This window comes from Notothenia rossii, assembly GCF_949606895.1.
Source record: "Notothenia rossii genome assembly, chromosome: 7".
Lineage (NCBI taxonomy): Eukaryota > Metazoa > Chordata > Actinopteri > Perciformes > Nototheniidae > Notothenia > Notothenia rossii.
Genome location: NC_136905.1, coordinates 72,159,504 through 72,181,926, shown reverse-complemented (window position 1 = coordinate 72,181,926; position 22,423 = coordinate 72,159,504). Strand labels below are relative to the sequence as shown.

The 22,423-nt window shown below is 41.5% G+C and overlaps 1 protein-coding gene across 1 annotated transcript; it reads left to right on the top strand.

Moving 5' to 3' along the window:
* The first annotated feature begins 250 nt into the window (after positions 1-250).
* Positions 251-22,061, top strand: wdr25 (WD repeat domain 25). The gene is made up of 7 exons (XM_079693590.1): positions 251-385; positions 928-1,676; positions 6,199-6,346; positions 12,669-12,799; positions 14,308-14,478; positions 16,191-16,331; positions 21,378-22,061. Exons 2-7 carry the CDS (start codon positions 945-947, stop codon positions 21,597-21,599), a joined length of 1,545 nt encoding a protein of 514 aa, XP_079549716.1. The 5' UTR covers positions 251-385; positions 928-944; the 3' UTR covers positions 21,600-22,061.
* Positions 22,062-22,423: the final 362 nt, after the last annotated feature.

Here is a 22,423-nt window from a genome sequence, read left to right as displayed (position 1 = left end):
AACAGGCACCTTCAAAGGTTCCGTTATACATTAATAAGGAGAAAGACCAATAATAAAAAAGCTATTTTTAGTACATTTAATATGCAGAAGTGTTTGTATTTGTTCATGTTAAATTAATTGAAAATCCTCAAGTTAACCTAATTGTAAACACATATACATCGTAGGAGTAGTATCAGTGTGACAACCACTTCTGTTCTGCCCCTACCGGAAGCTTTCAAAATAAAAGCATGCAAACGTGCGTGTAGTGTTACACGAGTGGACAAATCGAGATATTCGTTTTAATCTGAAACTGCATCATCTCTACTGATTTTGCGGGATGTTGAACCTGATGTATGACTGATTTAACGCTCAGAAGTCGGATATTACTTGTTCAACCAAGTTTCAGGTACGACAATTTAATGCAGATGAATCGGGTAGCGTTAGCTCTACTTTGTAAGCTTTATTAGACTTTCAGTCATAAATGCAAACGTCCAACATTAGCTAATTTTGCTCCATGGCATTCAACACACAATCTAATTTCAGAATGTAACGTTAACGTAATATCAACGTAATACGACGGCGTCCTGTCTTTAATGTACCTTATGTTTATTAACTAACGTAAGGAATTATATATAGGCTATATGTGATTTTTTATATCCAAGGTTTCTGAGTTTAGCTAGCATTACTAAGTTTTGGCTTTGTGTTGGAAGTACCTCAAACATGTAACGAAAGCTAAAGTAAAGGCTAAAATGCACAAATTGAAATGATGGACCTCCCTAAAAGGATCTGGATCAGGGTTGCTGTTGTTTACATACAGACTATGGCTGTAACACATCTTAAAGTAACAGGGGGGGAATACAAGCAACCACTAGATGTCACCCTTGGGCCTCCAATGGATTGACATCTCATCTGTTTTCCCTTTTTCTCCTCTGGGTTATTTTCACACAGGTTGTCCTCATGTGAACATGTCATCATTAGTGGCCTACGAGGATTCAGAGTCTGAAGATGATGACCATGATCGAACAGAGGAGGGATTTACAGCTTCTCTCCAAACTGGATCTTTTAAACAAAACCAAGATGTCAAGATGTGTCATTCCCCAAAGATAACACCGTGCCCTCACAGTTTCACTCTTGACCCTGACAGTTCAGTGTTGGAATATCATGAAAATGCCTCGGAAAGAAGCAGTTCTTCCCTACACTCACATTCCCAACCTCAGAGTTGGGATGGAAAATATTGCAGTGACAGGACGGCACCAGAACAACATTTTAGAGATACTGCTGCTCCTCTGAGTTTACCTGTGACTCCGAGAATTATCTCACCAATGCAGACTCTTCCTCATATGCCACAAAGTTTCAGCGATGGGTTGAACTCGGCAAAAAGACATCACACTGTCCAGCCTGGTGTGAGACCGTACATCCCCAAGAGACAGAGACTGGGTCCCTCGGTGGAGATAACGGACCCAAAACACCCAGGAGTACAAGCCTCAGGGAATCAGACCAGGGAAAGCCAAATTCTTTCAGAAGTGTCGGCCAGAGTAAAGCCGTATCTCGCCCACAAGGCTGGTGCTGCAGGGGTACCACGTAGGCTCCTGATGAGGCTGGGGGGCCACCAGGGGCCTGTCAACACAGTGCAGTGGTGTCCTGTGCCTCAGCTCAGCCATCTGCTGATGTCTGCCTCCATGGACAAGACTTTCAAGGTAATGAGCTAAAATAAAACTCTCATTGAATTCAGATCAGAGCATCATTGATACTTAGTATAGTACCTATAGTATGACGTTGGTGGAAAGGGATTCAATGCTTCTGTAGTGCTATTATGTAGGCTTTGTATTCAACCCTAATTGTAGGGCTAAGCAATATATTGATATCGTACGGATTTATTCCTAGATCTTGATATCGTAATATTGCATGCGTCTTATCTTCTTAATTTACCACTCTGTTGTTTTTTTTATCACTTTTTTCACAATATTGATGCTTATCCATCAAAAGTCTAACGTATTTGGTCTATCTTGTAATTCAAGATTGAATCATATGATAGTCCTTCTTGCTCAGGTTGACGACTCCATACACAGTGATAGGGAACCCTTGTCTTTCCATTTGTATTGCTTTATAACACAACAACCCATTTATCAGGCAGGTGCCAAGTTCACAGAGGAGGTCTAAGGGTATGATCACGTCCCTGACATGCAGTGTAACTGGCACAGAGTCCCAGGCAGAGATATCAGTCCTTCTGCTTCCATTTATAAATGTACCACAAACCACTGTCTTCAGAATCATTTCTGTCACTGTCAGCTAAAATATATGTCAGGACCCCCGGGGCTTCCTGTTTCTCTCTCTCTCTCTTTCCCTTTTTCCAATTCCTTCTCCTCCTCCTTTTCAGTCATTCACACCATGAAAACTATTTCCCTACTGTAAAGGTCAAATCATGCAGGTGCTTGCCAGCCAGATAAATATTTCTATCCCAGTACTAAACCACAAACCCCACCAACATCCTGAGAGGACTCTGAATAATGAATGATTTGTGATCATTTGCATAATCATACAAGTTCAGCAGTATGGAGACCACGTCTTCTATTTCTCCTTGAAAGAAGGTTTGGAGCAGATGGTGGGGATGGGCAGGTAAGGGGAGGACTTGTTTGTTTGTATGCAAGGATGTCTCTTTTCCCTCTATCTCAGACAACCAGCTGTGTTCAGTGACACCATTAGATAGAGAGCATATGAAATACTATCATTTATCCCTGGTTAATTTTGCTCGATTTTCAACAGGTCTCTTTTTTTCTCCAAATGTTAGTCCCGTCTTCAGAGACATTCAGCCTCCACACAGTCATTTACAGTAACTGGTAATGCATACTTCAACTGGAAGCAATAATGATTCCGCATAGGTGAAAAAGAAATGATGTATGATGCAATCCTTATGATTATACAAGAAGAAACATACAATGATTCATTGATTTAAGAAGATGCCAAATGTAGAAATTGTAAAACTCTAAGAGATATTATTTTAAACATAATACAAAAATATTTTTAAGTAAGAAAACTCTCATTGTGTTTATTAATGAGTTTGGAGAAAAGAAGGTGCTTCTCTTCACAGTCACAAGCAGTTGTCATTTTCCCACCATGTTATAATTGTAGACGTTTTTATGGCAACAGACATACAAGACATACAAACTGCAATACAATAAACTCCATGTAACCATAGCAACAATACTTGAGTTTCACACTTAAATGTTTACTCTCATTAATAGGACCTTGCTTTGGTTTGAACTGATTACAAACTTATACTTATAAAGGTTTTTACGCATGTACATTGTCTCAGTAAAGGCACAAAATACAAATATGAACGTTAAAATGGGTCTTTAAAGATATTCATATACTGTTATGTAAGACAGAAGAAGAAACTCCTAATAAAAATGTAAATTTAGAAGAAGGAATTGTTCCTTGAAAACAAATCGGAGTGATGTATCAATGATTAGAAAAGTTGCACAGAGGCAGCATAGTATTCTTCTGGAAAAGGTGCATTACCCATAACTGCAATTTCCTTTGACATCTATTGCATTTCATTCCACGCTATAACTTTTGAAAGTGCTACAGTAAGAGTACAATAAGACTGTTTAGAAAATGACATACATGGCATTGTTCATCTTCTTGTATTAAGGCAGCTTGTCATACACTTCTTACTTATTGACACTGCCCGCTCTATTGATTATGTCTTCAGTACTGACTGATTCTTTACCTCTCTCTTTGGCTGAAGACGGAGTCTCTCCTTTAGTCTTCCTCCGTCCTGTGTATCAGTTCCTTAGAAGAAGGTTGAACTTATTGTCATAACGTAGTACAGGTACTTTGTAACGAAACGGTTTCTCTGCATTTGAGCCCTCCTAGTGTTAAGAGCAGTGGGCTGCCATTATGTACGGCGCCCGGGGAGCAGTGTAGGGAACGGTGCCTTGCTCAGGGACACCTCGGTAACACTTGGTCTTTCCGGACCTTCCAGTTGCCAAGCCAAGTCCCTATGGACTTCGCCACCACCTTTCCGAGACACTAGCATTACTCCAGCCAGTTGGCAGCTGTTGTCACCATGGCTACGGCAGGTGTAAAGCAGCAGTTTTGAAGTTGATAACACGAATACCAATTTAGTTTTAATAACACAGAGTCATTTAGGAAACGGATGATTCCAAACAATTCATTCACCAGGATCCGCTCTGCGTGTCTGTTAAGTGGCCGGGGAAATTAAAGTGGATTTTAAAAAATGAGTGCTTATTTACAACCCGTGCTCACATTGTATGGGATTGTTGCAATTGTGTGTGCATTGTATGGTGCATTGTTGGAGAAATCATTAATGCCGTCACTCACTGGAGCCAGGGCTTAAGCAACATGCAGAGTTGTTCTAAATAAGTATGTTTAGTTGAACATTTTGAAGCTTTTGTGACTGAAGATTAGGGCTGCTCGATAATGGCAAAAATCATAATCTCGATTATTTGGGTCAATAATTGTAATTGCAATTATTAAATGCGATTATTCATTGACTTTGAAAACATCCATTTATTGTAGAAAAAAAAGTTGCACAGTATGTGTTTAACAGTTGATTACCCTGAACTTTAAGTATAATTCAACTGAAAAACCGATACAAAAAAAAAAAAAGCAAAGTAATAATAAAAAAATAATCGTTTTATTTTTATTATGTTGTTTTCGTAATCGTTGCAAGCCATAATCGTAATCGCAATTCAAATACGATTAATTGAGCAGCCCTGCTGAAGATGCTATCATCAGTTGTTGTTTAACCGATTTCCTGTTACCTTGAGATGGAAGTGTTTCCAGAAACCTAGGATCATATAAAAGAAGTGGCTTCCTGTGTGGACAATGAACGGAAATATTCCTAATAGAGCCGTCACTCCAGTATTAAGCTTCTTGCTATTAGAAGTGTTACTCTGTCTCTCTGTCACGTTTTTCCTGCCCTGAAGGCATCGCTGCCATTCTGTTTGTCAAACCACTGCCTGCTGGATGGATATGTCAGCCTCCCCCGTCCATCTCCTTACCCCCCATCTGTCCCATGGGGGGGGGGGGGGGCTCGGTTCAAAACTTCTGTGTTTCTTTACTTTATGATGCTGTATGGAGAATTCAGCGTGAATAATGAAACACAGGGAGAGGCTGCAGGGCCCCACAGATCTTCAAAGTCCCTCTGTGGCCCTGGCAATGCTGGGGAAGCAAAAAAGACTTCATCATTAGTGTCATATAGCTCAGTGGGCACGTGACCGGACCACTGAGGAACTTTTGTCTGTTGACATATGTGACATCAAATCTATTTCTCTCTATATTTAATGTGTAAATCTGATTTTTTTTAAAAGCATGTCATTGCAATAGTGACCAGCATCCTAACTGATCTTTTTGAAGCACATTGCAGAAACACCACAACAAGGACTGTCAAAATCAACAACCTGGTAGATTAAACCCTTATTAATAAATCACTGTCTGCTTTTTAAGGACTTTTGCTATTTATTTACATCATATTGTAACATGTCCAACCCTTTTTAGTCGTGGCGGTCCCAACTAACAAATGGCATCCGGGGGCTTTTCTCTTGTGCTCTCACTATAATCAGAGAAACCTCTAATACAAACCATTACAGCCTTTACACTCTGCAGGGAATTGATATACAGGCACTCTCAAAGGTCATTACTTTGATTCTTTCATTAGTAAGGTTGTCCTTGCTTTTAAATCCAGCTAATAAGCCTGATTTGTATACATATTTGACCAATCTATCCAGCCATACTTTGCCGAGCCAATCCATGTTGTGTCATTACAATAGAAGATAGGATTATATCCCTTTCACTTTCAATGCATCGACTGCAAAGGCATGGCAGAGAGATGCCAGTTTGTTTTCCTTCCATTTGGGTGCTGCCAAAGACAAGCGAGACTATTTGACTGTCAGTGCTTTTAAGCGTCGTCAAAGCATGCAGATTCCTCCTCCCGTTTGTTTGAAGAAAAGCTGTGTGTGTCAGTTCAAACGTTAGCACACCTACATTACCTTTTTTTAAGCAAACTTAGGCTGAGCACAAATGACTGAATTTTACCATTTTGTTAAACTCTTCAATCACTTCCTGCCAATTGAAGTTGTTCTATACCATGTGCTTTGTTTTTCAAGCTGAACACTCTCCCCTCCAGCGACCGTGTTTCTACAGTCTCGGTGTGTTTGTGGCTTTGGCTTGATGCGATGTGCTCATATCTGGCAGGTGTGGGACGGCGCGGAGAGCGGGCGATGCCTGAGGGTCTACACCTGCCATTCGGGAGCCGTGCGTGATGCCTGTTGGACCCCCTGCGGACGACGCCTCCTTACCGGATCCTTTGACAACACGGCTGTGATCACAGACGTTGAGACAGGTGAGAGGCAACAACTTTCTCCAGGCTCTGATGAACACAATGTCGCATAACAACGATTTTGCTTTTGACTACAGGCCAGGCAAGTTTAACTTCAATAACTTTGGTGAAGCTTTTTGTGTTTTCTTAAAAACCGAAGAAGTTACAGCCACTCAGCTTTACATTTATTTAATTGGAATGTAGTTTGAGCTACTTTTTGGATTAAAATGTCTCTAAACGTATTGCTCGAATTGTAGGAAAACTACTTCTTGGCCATTGTAGCTCTTGCTAATTTAGTTTCTAGTCCGAATTTAAGGTTAGTAAATGATTCCATTGCAAAGATTCCTCCAAGTAACTCAAGGATTGCTGCCTTCTGGTATTTGAGAAGGTACTCTGGAAAACCCGCCGTGAACCTGTAGTCTCATTTAGAGAGGAAGAATGAAGTTGTTGAATTGAAACTGTAACATTGAAACTTATGTCTACACCTTCCTAAAATGAGACATCCCTCTTGCTTTTTTCTCCCTCTCTTCATATCTGACATATATCACACACAAACCTACATATACAAAGACATTCATCATTATTACTTTCTGTACATTTCCAATATTTGTATGAACCTTTAACAAAATGAACCTTGAACTCAATTGCTCATTGGATTTCCTACTTCTTATTTCTTTGGTGACCAATACATACCATTCAAGGTGACATTTACAACTGATAAATCACTTGGTTAACTTTCTGGCCAAGCGAACATTTAAACTGGCATGGCAGAAAAGATAAGAAACCAATCAAACATACAATCTACCTATGTGATGCTGCCTTATCATTTCCTTCATCTGAAACAAATCATGAATTTCCACACAGCTGAAATAAAAACCCCATTCGTCCCATCGTCCTCTCCCCGACATTTAAATGGTATCATAGACTCGGAGGGGCTTAACACAATGAGCCAACATACGATACTCATAGTTTTAAAGCCCCGTAGCATCTACAGCTCTAGGGTCAACACATTGCTATGATGCCATGCTGCCGTTTGCACTTCCCCTCGCAGCGTGTCTGTCAATACTGTCAATAGAGCCTAGGGATAATAGCGTGGCCAGCCCAGTAAACACACAGGCAGCTCCAGGAAGGGGATCAATAATGGATACATCACCGCAGGAGCAGCAACCATGACCTTACACTGTAACGTCACAAACAACCACCATAAATAGACCAATGTGTTGGTCTTACACCGCTGCCTTGCTCAGCACCGTGGGATGTCCTAGTGAGGTCAAACGTACAAATTAAAGTGATGTCAGACATCCAAAGAGCCGTCGCACAACAATCCTGAACCACTTTTTCTTTTTTTCGTTTGGCTATAGTAAAGGAATCAAATAAAAAGCTATTTATCTTGGTTATCGTCACTGTTTACTATTGTGTGTAGAAACTTAATGACCTCCTCCAACCTGAATCAGTAAAAAGATAAAGGCCCTCAAGTGAAAAGAAAGGGCTAAACTGTCCTCACATTTATGGCCAAAACTTCAACTTTGAACTTGTTGAGGTTAAACATATTGTTTTATTGTATGTATTTCTTAGTTTGTATTATTCTACTTTATTTATGGACATTTTCCAGATGAGTTATAATCACATTTAAATGAAATGGATGAAAGTAAGATGAAAAAGAGAGGGAATATGGTTAGGATTTATGATAGGGCTGTACTAGCAGACGGGAATTTGCTTCCAAAATAAAAAAGAAAGGGACCTTTACAGAATTTTCCGGAACAGGTGTCTTCACATCCTCCACACATTGTTTATAGGGCCTTCTTCAAGCTAAAAATAATCAGTTTTCGAGGCAATAATGTGGAGAATCTCATTTGTTATGATCATTTCTAATCCTTTTTATTTTCTTATGATTTATTTGTTTACAAAATTCAACAAACCAAATTCCTTTTTGAGGGTGAGGCTTAAGAAGTGTGCTGGTTCTGCACAGCTATTCTTTTGGCGTCACAAGATGAAGAAAATGTAATTCAGTTGCATATTAACATGGGAGTTGGGAATTCCTGCCCAGTTTCTGCTCAACTGTGGTGCATTTTATTGTGTGCTCGCAAAGACTTCGGCACTGACACTTTAAAACCAATTATTTTCGAGCAGTGAAAATAACATAGAGGCCAAGCTGCATAATTTCAAATGACTGCGGTTCTTAACACGACATTGTTTGCTCCCATCTTTGCAGGAGATCATGCAAATGGCACATTCGTAGGGCTATAAAAAGGTCCTGGCACTATTACAGATTAATATATTTTTTTAAATAACACTAATTCTACCAGTAGTGAGTGGACGATGAGGAAGCTGAGTGTTTGCCACATCAGACTGTAATCAGGGTGAATGTGATCTTTAGCTCTTCACAGTAATGCCGAGTCCTTCACGGCAGCTGGGCCTATTCTGTTAAATTGAGCTCTCTCCAGAAACGTCTCCAGGCTCTTTAATGAGAGGGTTTATAAGACACCTGACCCGTATTTTACTACAGCCTCCAAATGCTGCTCCAATTGGTATTTATAAGAGACATATAAAATAAGTCTAAGCATTCAGAATGGTGTGTGGGCCCATTTTCTCTGGCTGTCTTTGCAGTTGTTCCTGCGTCCAATTTAATTTGTAGAATCTTTATATCCACTCCCAGCGGGCCAAAGGCAGGCTGTCACAGCTGAAGAGCAAAAGAGGCGGGAGAGGAGGATACAAAGAGGGAGCGCAGTTTAGGAGGCATAATGCGGAATGAGAAAGAGAGGGCAGTGGAAGAATGCGAGAGAAAGAAATCAGAAAAGGCAGAATCAATTCAGAAGTGGGGAGTGGAATAAAATGCATTTCTTCTGGAGGGCATTAGTCTGAGGTGGCAGCTGTTGTCCAGAGCTTCCTCGGCTGTACTTGGAAAAGCTGATTGGCAGAGGGCGGTGTGGGAAAATATGCTCATCTTCCCCTCAGGCTGCCACAGGTTGAAGTGTCAGTTCGTTCATGTGTATGCAACACTTGCGTTTTCTGTGCAGATGCCCTCAGGCACTGGCAGAGAGGAGAGTGTCCTTGCTTTAAAAAAAAATATATATATATACACAAAGATTTTGCAAGTGATGGAGTGAGCGAGTGAGATGCCCTTCCAGCTCCCCTTGGTTTGGCAGAATCGTATTTCGATGAGCAGAAGCGTTCAACAATAGTTTATCTGTGAGATGGAGTTTCACATCATTGCAATGCGTTAGTTGAGAATGAGCTAAAAAGTACTTGTGCCCGAGGAGCAAGGGCAAAATAATGAGTCACAATGGGGTTTGACCGACACTTTGGGTCATCCCACAGAAAATAGTTTGATACAAAATGTCAGTATACCTCCAAGCCAATCCTATACATGATGTGACTAAATCCTGTCCAGACTATAAATCTGTCCTGATATTTAGACTTCAGGTACATCTTTTGTTTTTATAAATAAAAACATTTTAGTTTTACACATTTACACAGCAGGAACTTAACAATAAAGATATGTATATATAATACAGAAATAAATAGATTGTAGCCTAATGTTTCTAACAGTGGCTCCAGGCTATTTTCTTTGTAACATTTTATATTTATTATAAGACAACATTATCCTTTATATAATGATAACCTAGATAATGGCAATCGTGAGACTGATCCAAGAGAGATCCAATATAAAGTTTAAATATTATTGGCATCATGTTGAAGTTTTTCTGTATTTCATTTTGTTTACAATTTCATATTATGTTCTCGATGCCTCCTTCGCACATTCAAGAGGTAACTCGTACACTGAGGCGGTATTCGCTCGGGAACTTTAAGCAGTGCTCCTCAGGAGACAATGCATGCAGCAGCACACTCAGAAGCATTTACTCCAAATGCCACCGGCAAGCATATGTGCATTTTGACCTACTTTAAACCTTCAAGTTACCGTAGTAACCTGCTCGGACTATCTACTTGATTGTTATTCACTGTGGTGACTGTCTCATTTATAACCTGCTCAGATGTTGTAAACATAGAAACATTGGTCTATTTTTAAATATATAGAATATGCTAATGTGATTATGTCATTTCAAAGCATCTAACATCAAGTGGCGTGCGTTTCTTGAAGTCAATCTTTTTTTTGGAGTAGCTTGACACTTGAATACATTTTTACTACTCAAGGGTACTTTCTTCCTGTTCCCTTCAGAAAATTAAGGTCTTCTGCCCTTGAAGTGAATATATTAAATATTAAATATAATTTGCCACCCTCGTGTCATCAGCAACCCTCCTCACATGAGCGATAAGTGCTGCTCACTCGTGCTTTCACAAAAATCCATTATGCAGACGTTGTTCTCTCCTTTTAAGCTTGGTTATCAATGTGAGCGTGCTAATTAAACACATGACCAGTAAAGCATATATAAGCTTTCATTTCCAACACCTCCTAAATGTAGCTGGAGGTCACTGTACATATTTGAAACTAGTTACACATATGGCTTGTTTACCAAAACATGTATTTGGACTGTCAAAACCCAGCAATGTTTTTCTAACCTTTGTTTATGTAGCGGTGGCAGCACCCCGCTTTGGTGGAGCCGTTAATGAGGCATAATATCCATTTCATGCTAGCTTCCCACTGCTCTAAGGGGCTGGCTCCAATCGTTCCTAATGTCCCCTGCTCTGTAGTTATCCGCTGTGTGTGTCACTCCACAGCATGATCACAGCTCTTTTTAGGACTAAAGTAAACTATCGTGAGTGGAGGGACGGATCACTGCAGACTTTCCTTATCTCCCCCCTAAAGCAAACTAATTAATCTTGCTTAATTAAAAACATGACGATGCCTCATTTATTATAATAACAGTGTTGATTTTTCATCGCCTTCCCAAACATCACTTTTAAATCTCAATGAAAGATCTCTGTGGTTAAGCCAATTAAGTGAGAGGAAGTCTGAGCCTGACCAAATTGCCTTTTAAAACTTTGGATCAATGCAGTCGAATTTTAAAAGCGAGCTAGCCTGCCATTAAGTGAGAAAAGGTCAATTTTTGCAGCAGTTTACGAGCTGTGACTCATTGCCCCTTCTACAAAGAACTTCCTAGGACTAGTGTGTAATGAAGTGCGTTTTTGTTTTAGAGCTAAGGCTGTTTGGATGGGGTTTTGTTGTTGAATTAATGAGGAGCCGGTGAACCCTGAGCTGTTCTACTTTGCATAGCCTTTGACAGAGCAGTTCCTTGTGTAGTTTTTTTTTTTTTAACGTTTTCCCAGGGAAATGTATTTTTGGTCGCACCCTGACAGGCCTAATTATATTTAATCCCCTCTGTGTTTTTGTTTTGTTTCTAAATATGACATTTTTAAACTGATATTAGATAAAGCCGCCTCCAGCCAAAACAGTGTTTCATAATTCTCTTCTGAACGTCTTTGTTAGTTTAGATTATATACAAGCTTTTTTAGATACTAACCTGCACTCCAAAGCTGTGAAATTGAGACAGGCAATTGATTTGTTAAACTGCTCTGGGGCATCCGATGATAACTTAATAGTTGTATATTATCAAAACACACTTTGTGTCACTTAGCCTGTCGAGAAGCTCTGCTGACCTTAACATGACCACAGAAAACGTTTTGCCATTTAATGCAACATTAATTATTCATGAATTTCAGAAGGTACACTGAGTTGGGAACACTTTTCTCTTTGGCAGCAACTTACATCCAGATGTACTCTATCTTTTATCAGTGAGCTTGTTTTCCAATCACAATTGAATTACACACAATGTTTACTGCACAGAATCTAATAGGCACTGTGCTCAATTAATAAACCAAAGAGAAGCTTCAGGAGGATTTTCACCTCAAATGAAATGTAATTTAAATGATTTTCTTATTTGGTTTAGTCTTGTCATTTCACAACAAAAAAAGACATAGAAGCATCACCTTTCTAGCATTGCATATCAAAGCAGTGCTTCCATTCCACATAAAATACGTTATATTCAAGACTTAAATTGTAAAAATGTCAAAATAGCCTTGTTTCATGGATTTCAAAGATAGTGAAAAACATATCTTTCATGCTACATTTTAGGATTTACGTTTGTGAGAGCCATGTTGCAAATGTGAGCTTTATTCCCGTTTCCTTCATGTTTAGGTTTGATAGTGTGTAAACCAAGTGAGCTGTAGCGACAAAAAATAATGGATTTATTTTCTCTCTACCTTTTCCCTCTCTCTCTCTACCTCTCTACCTTTTCCTTCTCTCTCTCTACCTCTCTACCTTTTCCCTCTCTCTCTCTACCTCTCTAACTTTTCCCTCTCTCTCTCTCTACCTCTCTACCTTTTCCCTCTCTCTCTCTCTACCTCTCTAACTTTTCCCTCTTCCTCCCTCATGTCTTCCTGTCTGTAGGGCAGCAGCTGGTGAAATTGGACAACCAGTTCAAAGTAATGTGCGCCGTCCTGCATCCCAGCGACCCCCACGTGTTCCTGTGTGGTGGTTACAGTTCAATGGTGAAGGCCTGGGACTCCCGCAGCTGCAAGGTCAAACTTATTAACCTCCCTATCGTAGAATTCTCATTTTTATTGACTTCGCCTCACATACATTTTTTTGAATTTATAAATCTGAGGCAGGTCGGCTTTGAACATTCGCTCCCTCCTACACACTCAGAGTTACACACCACTGATGATGTACTTCACTCAAAGGGCAGTAAAGCCGTATGCATTGAAGCAACACTGCAGGTTCTCACACTAATTGTTCAGAGCACATTTTATTTCATTTACGACTCATAAATTGTTCCCATGAAGCTGCGGCCTTGTTTTTCTATTACGCTTAATGGAGTGTTTTATATGATAATACTATTCACCTCCTCACAATCTGAACGCTCACATTTCTTTTTTCCCTACGGCTGAATCGTTTCCCTGCAGGCTTTTTTAATTAAATAGAGCAGGGATTGCTTCAGCTGGTGTGTTGATGTGAGAGTAGACCGGTCCTCAGCAAAGGGCTTGTTAATGCTGTAGATCCGTGGCTGCCTGTCAGTCTTAGTCCTGGGCTGCGTTATCCCTTCTTGGGCTGAAATTACCCAACTAGATAAAAGGTCCAATTCTCACAGGCACAACATTAAACTATTAGGCTGAAGTCCTCCAATGGGACTTCTGAGGTTGAGCAGGCTGCCTGAAACTGCTTGTTAAACTTTACTGATTAAAATGTGGTTCATGTTACAAAGCAAAGGAGAGCAGTTTAAGTTGTAGTTAAGGGTTAGAGATAGATAGATAGATTGGGAGGGATGAAACCCTCTTTAATGGTCACACATGCAGAGCACACAACACACACAGTGAAATGTGTTCTCTGCATTTAACCCATCCTAGTAGGAGCAGCTATTCTACAGTTGAATGTTAAATTGTGCCTTGAAGTGTAGCACCTCTGAAGATAAGTAATCTGATGTGTAAAAAAGAAAGCTGTGGGCTTCACACAGAAGTAGGATCAATTTGTGTCCCTCCACATTGAGACAAAGACTAATGTCCTTTCAGCATTTTTCACTGAGATCAACTGAAAATGGTTGAGTGAGTTTATTCAAGTTTACCTCAAACGGCCGCTTTAACTCTTCATTTTGATGCTTTTTTGTTAGGGTTAGTAAATATTAAATATAAATATAAATGCTTTTATGACGGCCCGATGGTGGCTTCAATCCGTGTGTTTATACTGTAACCTCAGTGCAGCACTGTGATGAACTTATATGCTGGTGTGTGTGCATAAGAACAAGGTAATTGTGCAAGTGTTTTTAGGCCAACACAGCTTACAACTCTACTGCAGTAAGTATCTTGTCATCCCGCCTTAAACGCAGAGGTCCAGATGTTTCCCTCCTTCCTGTTCATTGCTCTTCTGAGCTGAGAGCCATTAACATTGTGTATTCAAGTAAGAAGTATACTGTGCTAAAAAAGCCTCAAAATGTGGTTTAAATAACTACTTAAGTTATTTCAAACAGACACTTCCCGCTATATCATATATGGAATGCTTTACTATGAGGTTTAATATTTATGTGTGTTTCCAGGTGGAGAAAGTGTACAAAGCCGGGGTCCAGCAGACCTTGGACATCCTGTTTCTGAGAGGTGGTGTGGACTTCATATCGAGCTCTGACTGTGTGAGCAGAGACTCGGCCGACCGCACGCTCATCGCCTGGGACTACCAGACCACCGCCAGGCTCTCCAACCAGATCTACCAGGTCAGGAAGTCTCTATGTGGAAGAGGAACATGTTTACACTCCATTTTGATATTCTGCCTACATACAGTAGTTTATAAAGTAACTGTAGCATTTCAACAGCTTGTTGGTTAAGATTCAACAATTGAGGTTTTTTTGTTTGTTTTTATTTGTCTGTAGATATTCAATATGTTATACATAGAGTAAATGTGAGAATTTATGAACATACCTGTTAGGAAATAATTTGCTTAGGGATTCAACCTTCGACCCAGTTCATCGTGTTCTCTCTTTACAGTCTCTTTTCCCATGGCATGGTTCTACGGCCTTGGGTATTGCTGCTATCTCTTTTAAGGAGGAGCAGCTTGGGCGCATTGTTGTTGCCAGTCTATGACAGAGCACAAGCCGCCATGAGGTAGTTTACTGTTCAGGGACGAAGGTTCCCTGGCGCACATTCTTTTCCATGGACGAGAGCTCTAGTTAGATTCAGGGTCCATAATTGTTTAGTCTCACTGATAAAGAATGTTGATTATTACACTCCGAACTAGTTAAAACATCGAGCTGCAGAAAGAGTTCTTCAGAAGACAGGTGGTGTGTCAACTCGTGACAAACCACCTGTCTTGTCAATTCTCCGGCCGTAACTCCAAATAAACCACCAGTGTTTGCCATGAAAGCTCCAGCTCTCCTCGTGCCTCTCTGAGTCCTGTTTCCAATTGCTTCAGAAGTTTCCCCCACAATACCTACATATAATGATGTGTTTATATGAACTGATCACACAACCCTTGCTACATAAATGATCATAGGTTGTTCTGAGTATATGTATGTTCATGAATTGTCATAAAAACTCCAGACATCATCTTTTCACCATATACTGTACAAGCAAAGCAACACAGTATAATTGTTAAATGTTAGCTGATAAGCTGTTGCAATTTTACAAAGTATTTGTGGAGAAACTTTCCAAATACAATTCCAAAAAAAGTGTTAAGAGAAAAAAGTATCCCTGTTCTGATTGGCACATGATTTCAAAAATCATCAGCTAAAAAGGCTCAGAAGCAGCTTGAATTTAACAGCCTCAATATATTTCAAAGTTAAGGTGCATTTCTGGAGCTGGCATATTTTGACATTTACATAGTGCTGAAGGAAGTGTGCGCTCTACTGAATGAACCTGTGTGTGTGTGTGTGTGTGTGTGTGTGTGTGTGTGTGTGTGTGTGTGTGTGTGTGTGTGTGTGTGTGTGTGTGTGTGTGTGTGTGTGTGTGTGTGTGTGTGTGTGTGTGTGTGTGTGTGTGTGTGTGTGTGTGTGTGTGTGTGTGTGTGTGTGTGTGTGTGTGTGTGTGTGTGTGTGTGTGTGTGTGTGTGTGTGTGTGTGTGTGTGTGTGTGTGTGTGTGTGTGTGTGTTCTTGAACTCAGTGTTTCTGCAGTTGAATTGAACAGTTGAATTGAACATTTATTGTATAGTAGAGGAAGTCTCCACACTGCTATTGAAACGTAGGTGGATATAGTAACAGTGTAATATACCATATTCATACAATCCAATACCAGCCATGGCCTCATATATGACCTCAGTGGATGAATTGCAGCATTATACAGAGTATCCACTAATTTGCCCTCCCACTCCTCTTCTGAATATAATGTTATAGTTGACCTGCAGCTAACTTCATGGTTAGCAACAGCAACAAAAAGGTAAAATAATGAAATCATTCACACTCTGTTTTTTCCCTGCATGCATTTGGCCTCCAGGAGCGATTCACGTGCCCGAGCCTGGCTCTCCACCCACTCGAGGAGTCCTTCGTTGCCCAGACTAACGGGGACTACATGGCGGCGTTCTCCTCCCAGCGGCCCTTCAGAATGAACAAGAGGCGGCGATTCGAAGGACACAAGGTCAGGAACAACTGTGGCCTCGGGGTGGGGGGTGTGAGGGGTCGGGTCTAACGCAGGCCTCATCAATACAGAATGTACACGCACACTAACAACTTCAGCAGCTTCACACACGCACACCAAACTGTTCAAAGTCACGGAAACAAACCCATACACACACAGATGAAACGCCCATGGTAACCTACACAAAACAGTCGACATGCAGCGTAGACCCATACCCTGTTTCCTCCTCAGCCCACCTCTCCTAAAACAAACACACTAAGTACAAAGCACTATTTCCACTGAGGCGGGCAAACAGAGCAGAATATGGCTGGCAAATATTACTGAGAGCACGTTGAGCTGCTACCGTGGCGTCTGGTTTATTGATTCAAGACAAATCCAGAGATGGACAGAAAACAAATTGGTATCTCACATTCCAGGTTTTTTTTGTCGCTGGCCCTGAGGTGCAAAAACAACCTTTCAAACCGAAAGAAAATGGCACATTTCAGAAAACACAAAGTCATTTAACGTCTGAACCTTTTTCCCACTTTCTTTCTTATTTACTTTATTAGAGTCTTTTGTAGCATTTCTAAAAGAGTAAATGTGTAAGCAACTGTCAGCGCATCACACAACCTTTATCGGTATTATAATATGTTACTAGAGCCTTAAGACTTTTTTGACATAAATACGTACAACTAAAGTAACGTTTTTAGGTATAACTCAACTTGGCATTAGACAGCATTTTTCCTTTTTTGTGTCGTTATGAGGTATATTTAAATTGCATCATTTAATGGCTGCAGAATAATGACACCATCTGCGTTTATAATGGTTCCCTGCAAACTCGCTTTTAAAGAGAAGTCGATATACGGCAGAGGAAGAGAATAGAACTTGTTGTGCCTATAATAAAATATCTTAATAAATCTCTTCTTACCTATCTTAATAAAAGCCCAAGATGTATGGAATCATGTTTGTGCCATTAAGATCAAGCAAAACGTATTCAGTATAAACTAAAAATAAGAGATTGAGAGAAAATAAAACTCAATAATAATAATAATAATACATGGGACTTTTATAGCGCTTTTCATGAAACTCAAAGACGCTTTGACAGAGAATTTAAGAAAACACAACAAAAAAAAGACAAAGAAATACAAAAAGAGATAAACAAAACTGAAAAAATACGGGGGGAGTGGGGTGGTCAGTGGTTGAATGCAGTGTTGAACAGGTGGGTTTTGAGTGATGTTTTGAATGCTGTGAGGGAGGAAGAATCTCTGATGGATTGGGGTAGTGAGTTCCAGAGGGTGGGTGCAGCAACGGAGAAGGCTCTGTCGCCCCAAGACTTGAGGTTGGTCCGGGTGGGGAGGGACAGGAGGTTGGCAGTGGCAGAGCGGAGGGAGCGAGTGGGAGTGTGTCTGTGGAGGAGGTCAGTCAGGTAGGATGGGGCCAGGTTATGGAGGGCTTTGTACGTCATCAGGAGGATCTTGTACTGAATTCTCTGGGGGATGGGGAGCCAGTGAAGCTTGATGAGGACGGGTGTAATGTGTTCACGGATTCGGGTGTGGGTGAGTAGACGGGCGGCGGAGTTCTGGATATATTGAAGTTTGTTGAGGATTTTTGCAGGTGAACCATAGAGGAGGCTATTGCAATAGTCCAGACGGGAGGTGATGAAGGCGTGGATGAGGGTTTCGGCAGCAGTGGGAGAGAGGGATGGACGTAGACGGGCGATGTTTTTGAGGTGGAAGAAGGCTGTCTTTGTGATCTGTTTGATGTATCTGTTGTAGGAGAGGGTTTGGTCAAATATGATGCCTAGGTTCCGGATGTGAGGGGAGGTTTGAACTGGGAAGCCGTCTATGTTGAGGGTGAAGTTATGGATAGGTGTGGTGAGCTTCTTTTGTCCAATGATTATTATTTCAGATTTATCGCAGTTGAGTTTCAGGAAGTTAAGTTGGAGCCAGGATTTTATTTCAGTGATGCAGTTTGTCAGGATGGAGTGGGTAGCAGTGGAGATGGACTTGGTGGAGATGAGAAGCTGGATGTCGTCGGCAAAGCAGTGGAATTGAAGTCCATGACGGCGGATTATGTGACCAAGGGGAACCAGGTAGAGAATGAAGAGGAGGGGGCCGAGAACTGAGCCTTGAGGGACACCTTGGGGGAGAGGAGCGGTGGGGGATTTGCAGTTATTGATGTAGATGAACTGGTTTCTGTCAGAGAGGTATGAAGTGAACCAAGAGAGGGCAGTGCCGGTGATGTTGAAGGTGGTTTCAAGACGGGTGAGGAGGATGGAGTGATTGATGGTGTCGAAGGCAGCGCTGAGGTCAAGGAGGATGAGGAGGTTGAGGTTACCAGCATCGGAGGAGAGGAGAAGGTCATTTGTAATTTTGAGGAGTGCGGTTTCGGTACTGTGGTTTGAGCGGAATCCGGATTGAAAAGTTTCATAGAGGTTATTAGCAGAGAGATGATGCTTAAGTTGTGACGCTACAGCGCGTTCCAGAACTTTTGACAGAAAGGGTAGGTTCGAGATTGGTCTGAAGTTATTAGGGTTGTCAGGGTTTAGTCCGGGTTTTTTCAGAATAGGGGTGATAGCAGCTATTTTGAGGGACGGTGGGACGGTGCCAGAAGACAGGGAGGAGTTGATTGCTGTAGTGATGAGTGAAGAGAGAGTAGGAAGGCAGGCCTTAACAAAGCTGGAGGGGATGGGGTGCAGGGTGCAGGTGGCAGTTTTCATTCCTGTGAGGAGATCAGAGAGGTCAGTAGGGGAGACAGAGGAGAACTGGGACAGGGGTTGGCAGGATAAGGGGGGGCAGGTGGCTTGAGGGGGAGCAGGTGTGGTTGTGGTTAAGCTGCTGTAAATGTTGTCTATTTTGCTTTGAAAAAATTTGAGAAAAGAGCTGCATTTGTCTACTGTGAATGACTGAGTGGTGGTGTCCAGGGGGCTGAGGAGTTTGTTTATTGTGGAGAAGAGTGTTTTGGGGTTTCCGGAGCCAGAGTGGATTAACTGAGAGTAGTAAGTGGTGCGGGCATGGAAGAGGGCATCTTTATATTGCTGTAGGTGGTCTTTGTAGGTTTGAGAATGAATTGTGAGACCTGTTTTATTGCGGAGTCTTTCAAGTTGCCGGGCACGGGTTTTCATCAGACGGAGTTCAGGGGTGAACCAGGGAGCAGAGTGGGTGAAGGAAACTGTTTTGTTTTTTATGGGTGCAAGTTGGTCAAGGCAGGAGGACAGAATGTTGTTGTAGTAGTCAGTGAGATCAGAGGGGCTATGGAGGTCCACAAAGGGAGTGGTGGATATTTTTTCAGAGAGGGAGGATGAGAGCAAGGTAGCTGAGACAGAGCTTAATTTACGGAAGTTGATTTTGCGTTTTTGCTTTGGTGGTGGGGTGGGAATGTTGATGGTCATGGTGATGGCTAAGTGGTCGGAGAGGAAGAGGTCTGAGCCAGACAGATGGTGAAGGTTTAGTCCAGTCGAGCAAACAAGGTCCAGAATGTGGCCACGGTTATGGGTCGGAAAGTTGACATGTTGAATGAGGTTGAAGCAGTTAAGCATGTCCGTGAAGTCTGTAGTTATTGTAGAGTCAGTGGAGTCCATGTGGATGTTGAAATCACCAAGTAGGAGGACTGAGGTGGAGAGAGAACAGAGCTGGGTCAGAAATTCAGAGAAATCAGAGAGGAATGATGGGTTTGGTTTGGGAGGGCGGTAGACAACTGCCAGGACTGACTGTGTGTGACCAGAGAGTTTAAAAGCCAGGTGTTCAAATGAGGGAGCAGATGAGATGGGGATGAGGCTGGTTTTAATGTCCTGTTGGTGTATTACGGCAATTCCACCACCTCGGCCCTCCGAGCGTGGCTTATTTATGTATGAGTATCCATTGGGTGTAGTGAGGTTGAGTGACAGATAATCCAGAGGTTGTTGCCAGGTTTCTGTCAGACAGAGAAAGTCCAGTTTATTGTCCAGAATGAATTCGTTGAGAATGTGACTTTTATTGTTGAGGGACCGCGTATTAAACAGAGTGAGCTTCATATTGCTTTGTGTGGTGAGGATTGACTCAGGTGTCATTGCCAGGGCTTGCAGACAGGGGGCGCGCTCGTCTGTATTGTTGTGATGACGTAGTCGAAAGGTGGGTGTGCGCTCAGCTGACCAGAATACGGGGATGGAGTGACCTGTGTGAAAGTAAACAAACTTGCGACCGGAGCCTCTATGGATGTATCTGGATGTATCAATGAAGCAGAAAAACTAAACAAAACCTGCCTTCTTATTAATACCTTATCTCATGGTCAGGGCCATTTTGAGTCATCCTACTCTTTAATTATTGTCATTTTTGGCTTTAAGCTGTGTATTGTAAGAACACATGCACGCTATTCTAACATTTAGGCTGCCCGAGTGCAGGGCCGCAGTGTTAATTTTGGCAGCTGTTTTTGATTTAGTCTTTAGACGAAAATGGTTACTAGTTTTAGTCACCTTTTAGTCATTCCTATCCTTCGTAGTTTTAGTCTAGTTTTAGTCGACGAAAACTCAAAACGTTTTAGTCAACTTTTAGTCGATGAAAAATTACATTTTAGTCAACTTTTAGTCAAAATGTGTCTCTATACTCTCTGAACGCTCCTTCCCCAGCAAATCTCTGTGTCCGCTGCAGCATGTCTGTTAGGCCCCGCCCCCTGCACACAGAGAGACACAGGGAGATCGCTCTTCTGGAGTGAAGAGAGCGGAAATAATGATATTGCAAGTTAAAAACGTAAGATGCATTTTGACAGAAAAGATGGACGCTTGAGGGAAAATATGCTGCATTTTGAATGTCCGATAGTCCACCATTAACACCTTAGTCCCGTCTCGTCTCGTCTCGTCAACGAAAACTAAATATACATTTCGTCATAGTTTCCTTATCAAGAATCTATTTTTAGCTCGTCATCGTCTCGATTTAGTCATGTGAAAAAGGTCGTTGACGAACATTTTTCGTCATAGTTTTCGTTGACGAAATTAACACAAACTGGATCCTGAACCTGGAATTACTCAGACGTTAAAATGCCTCTTTGTGGAAGTTTATTGCAGCGTGATTGACTCATATATTCTTGTTGCAGGTGGAGGGATATGCAGTGCAGTGTGAGTTTTCTCTGGATGGAAGTATCCTGGCCTCAGGAAGCTCCACTGGCTCCGCCCACTTCTACGATTACCACAACGCTCACATGCTGCACACTCTCCGCGCCCACAGCCAGCCCTGCCTGCGCGTTGCCCAGCATCCCGTTCTGCCGGCGACTGCCGCCACCTGCGACTGGGCCGGAGAGATCAAGGTCTGGCAGTAAAGACTGAGAATGAACAAGTAAATCTGGACTAAAGTAGGCCAAGAGAAGGCTAACATCCATCTCCATGACTTTATCTCCTATAATCCCTTGGCATAAAATGATAAGAACGTGGAGTCAGCAGATCTACTGACGCTTTGAAAACGGTTTATTTGTTGTCTTCCAATGCTCTGAAAACAATTCAAAACCACCCACATCTTTATTATCATTGATTTGAACTGATCTTTTGTGTAAACGTTTTGTAAGCAATACGATTGTTTTGCATCTTTGGCCCATCTTGCATGATTCAACTGAAAATCTGGGATAGACACACTGCTTGAGATAAAAGAAAGTGACTTGCGTGAGAGATATGTCTGCAGTGGTAGGCGGTGTTAAAGCAGTCTAGATGAAACACACACACACACACACACACACACACACACACACACACACACACACACACACACACACACACACACACACACACACACACACACACACACACACACACACACACACACACACACACACACACACACACACACACACACACACACACACAATCTGAATGCTTTTATAGTCAGTTTCTCTACTCCCAAAAAAGCTAGGAACTTTGTCATCATGTTCTCAAAAAAGATCTCTTCAGGCCTTTTTCTAATCAGAAGTGTTTTTCAATCCACATTGTGCATACACATCACTTTTCCTCGTGCCTTTTTGTTCTCCCTGCTTTGGTATGACACATCCTTTTCACACTGACAGCTTAAAACATCACAGAAAGACAACCAGACAACTAAAGAAAATAAATCTTTAAAACATTGCAGCTTCTTCCAAAATCCTGCCAACAACAG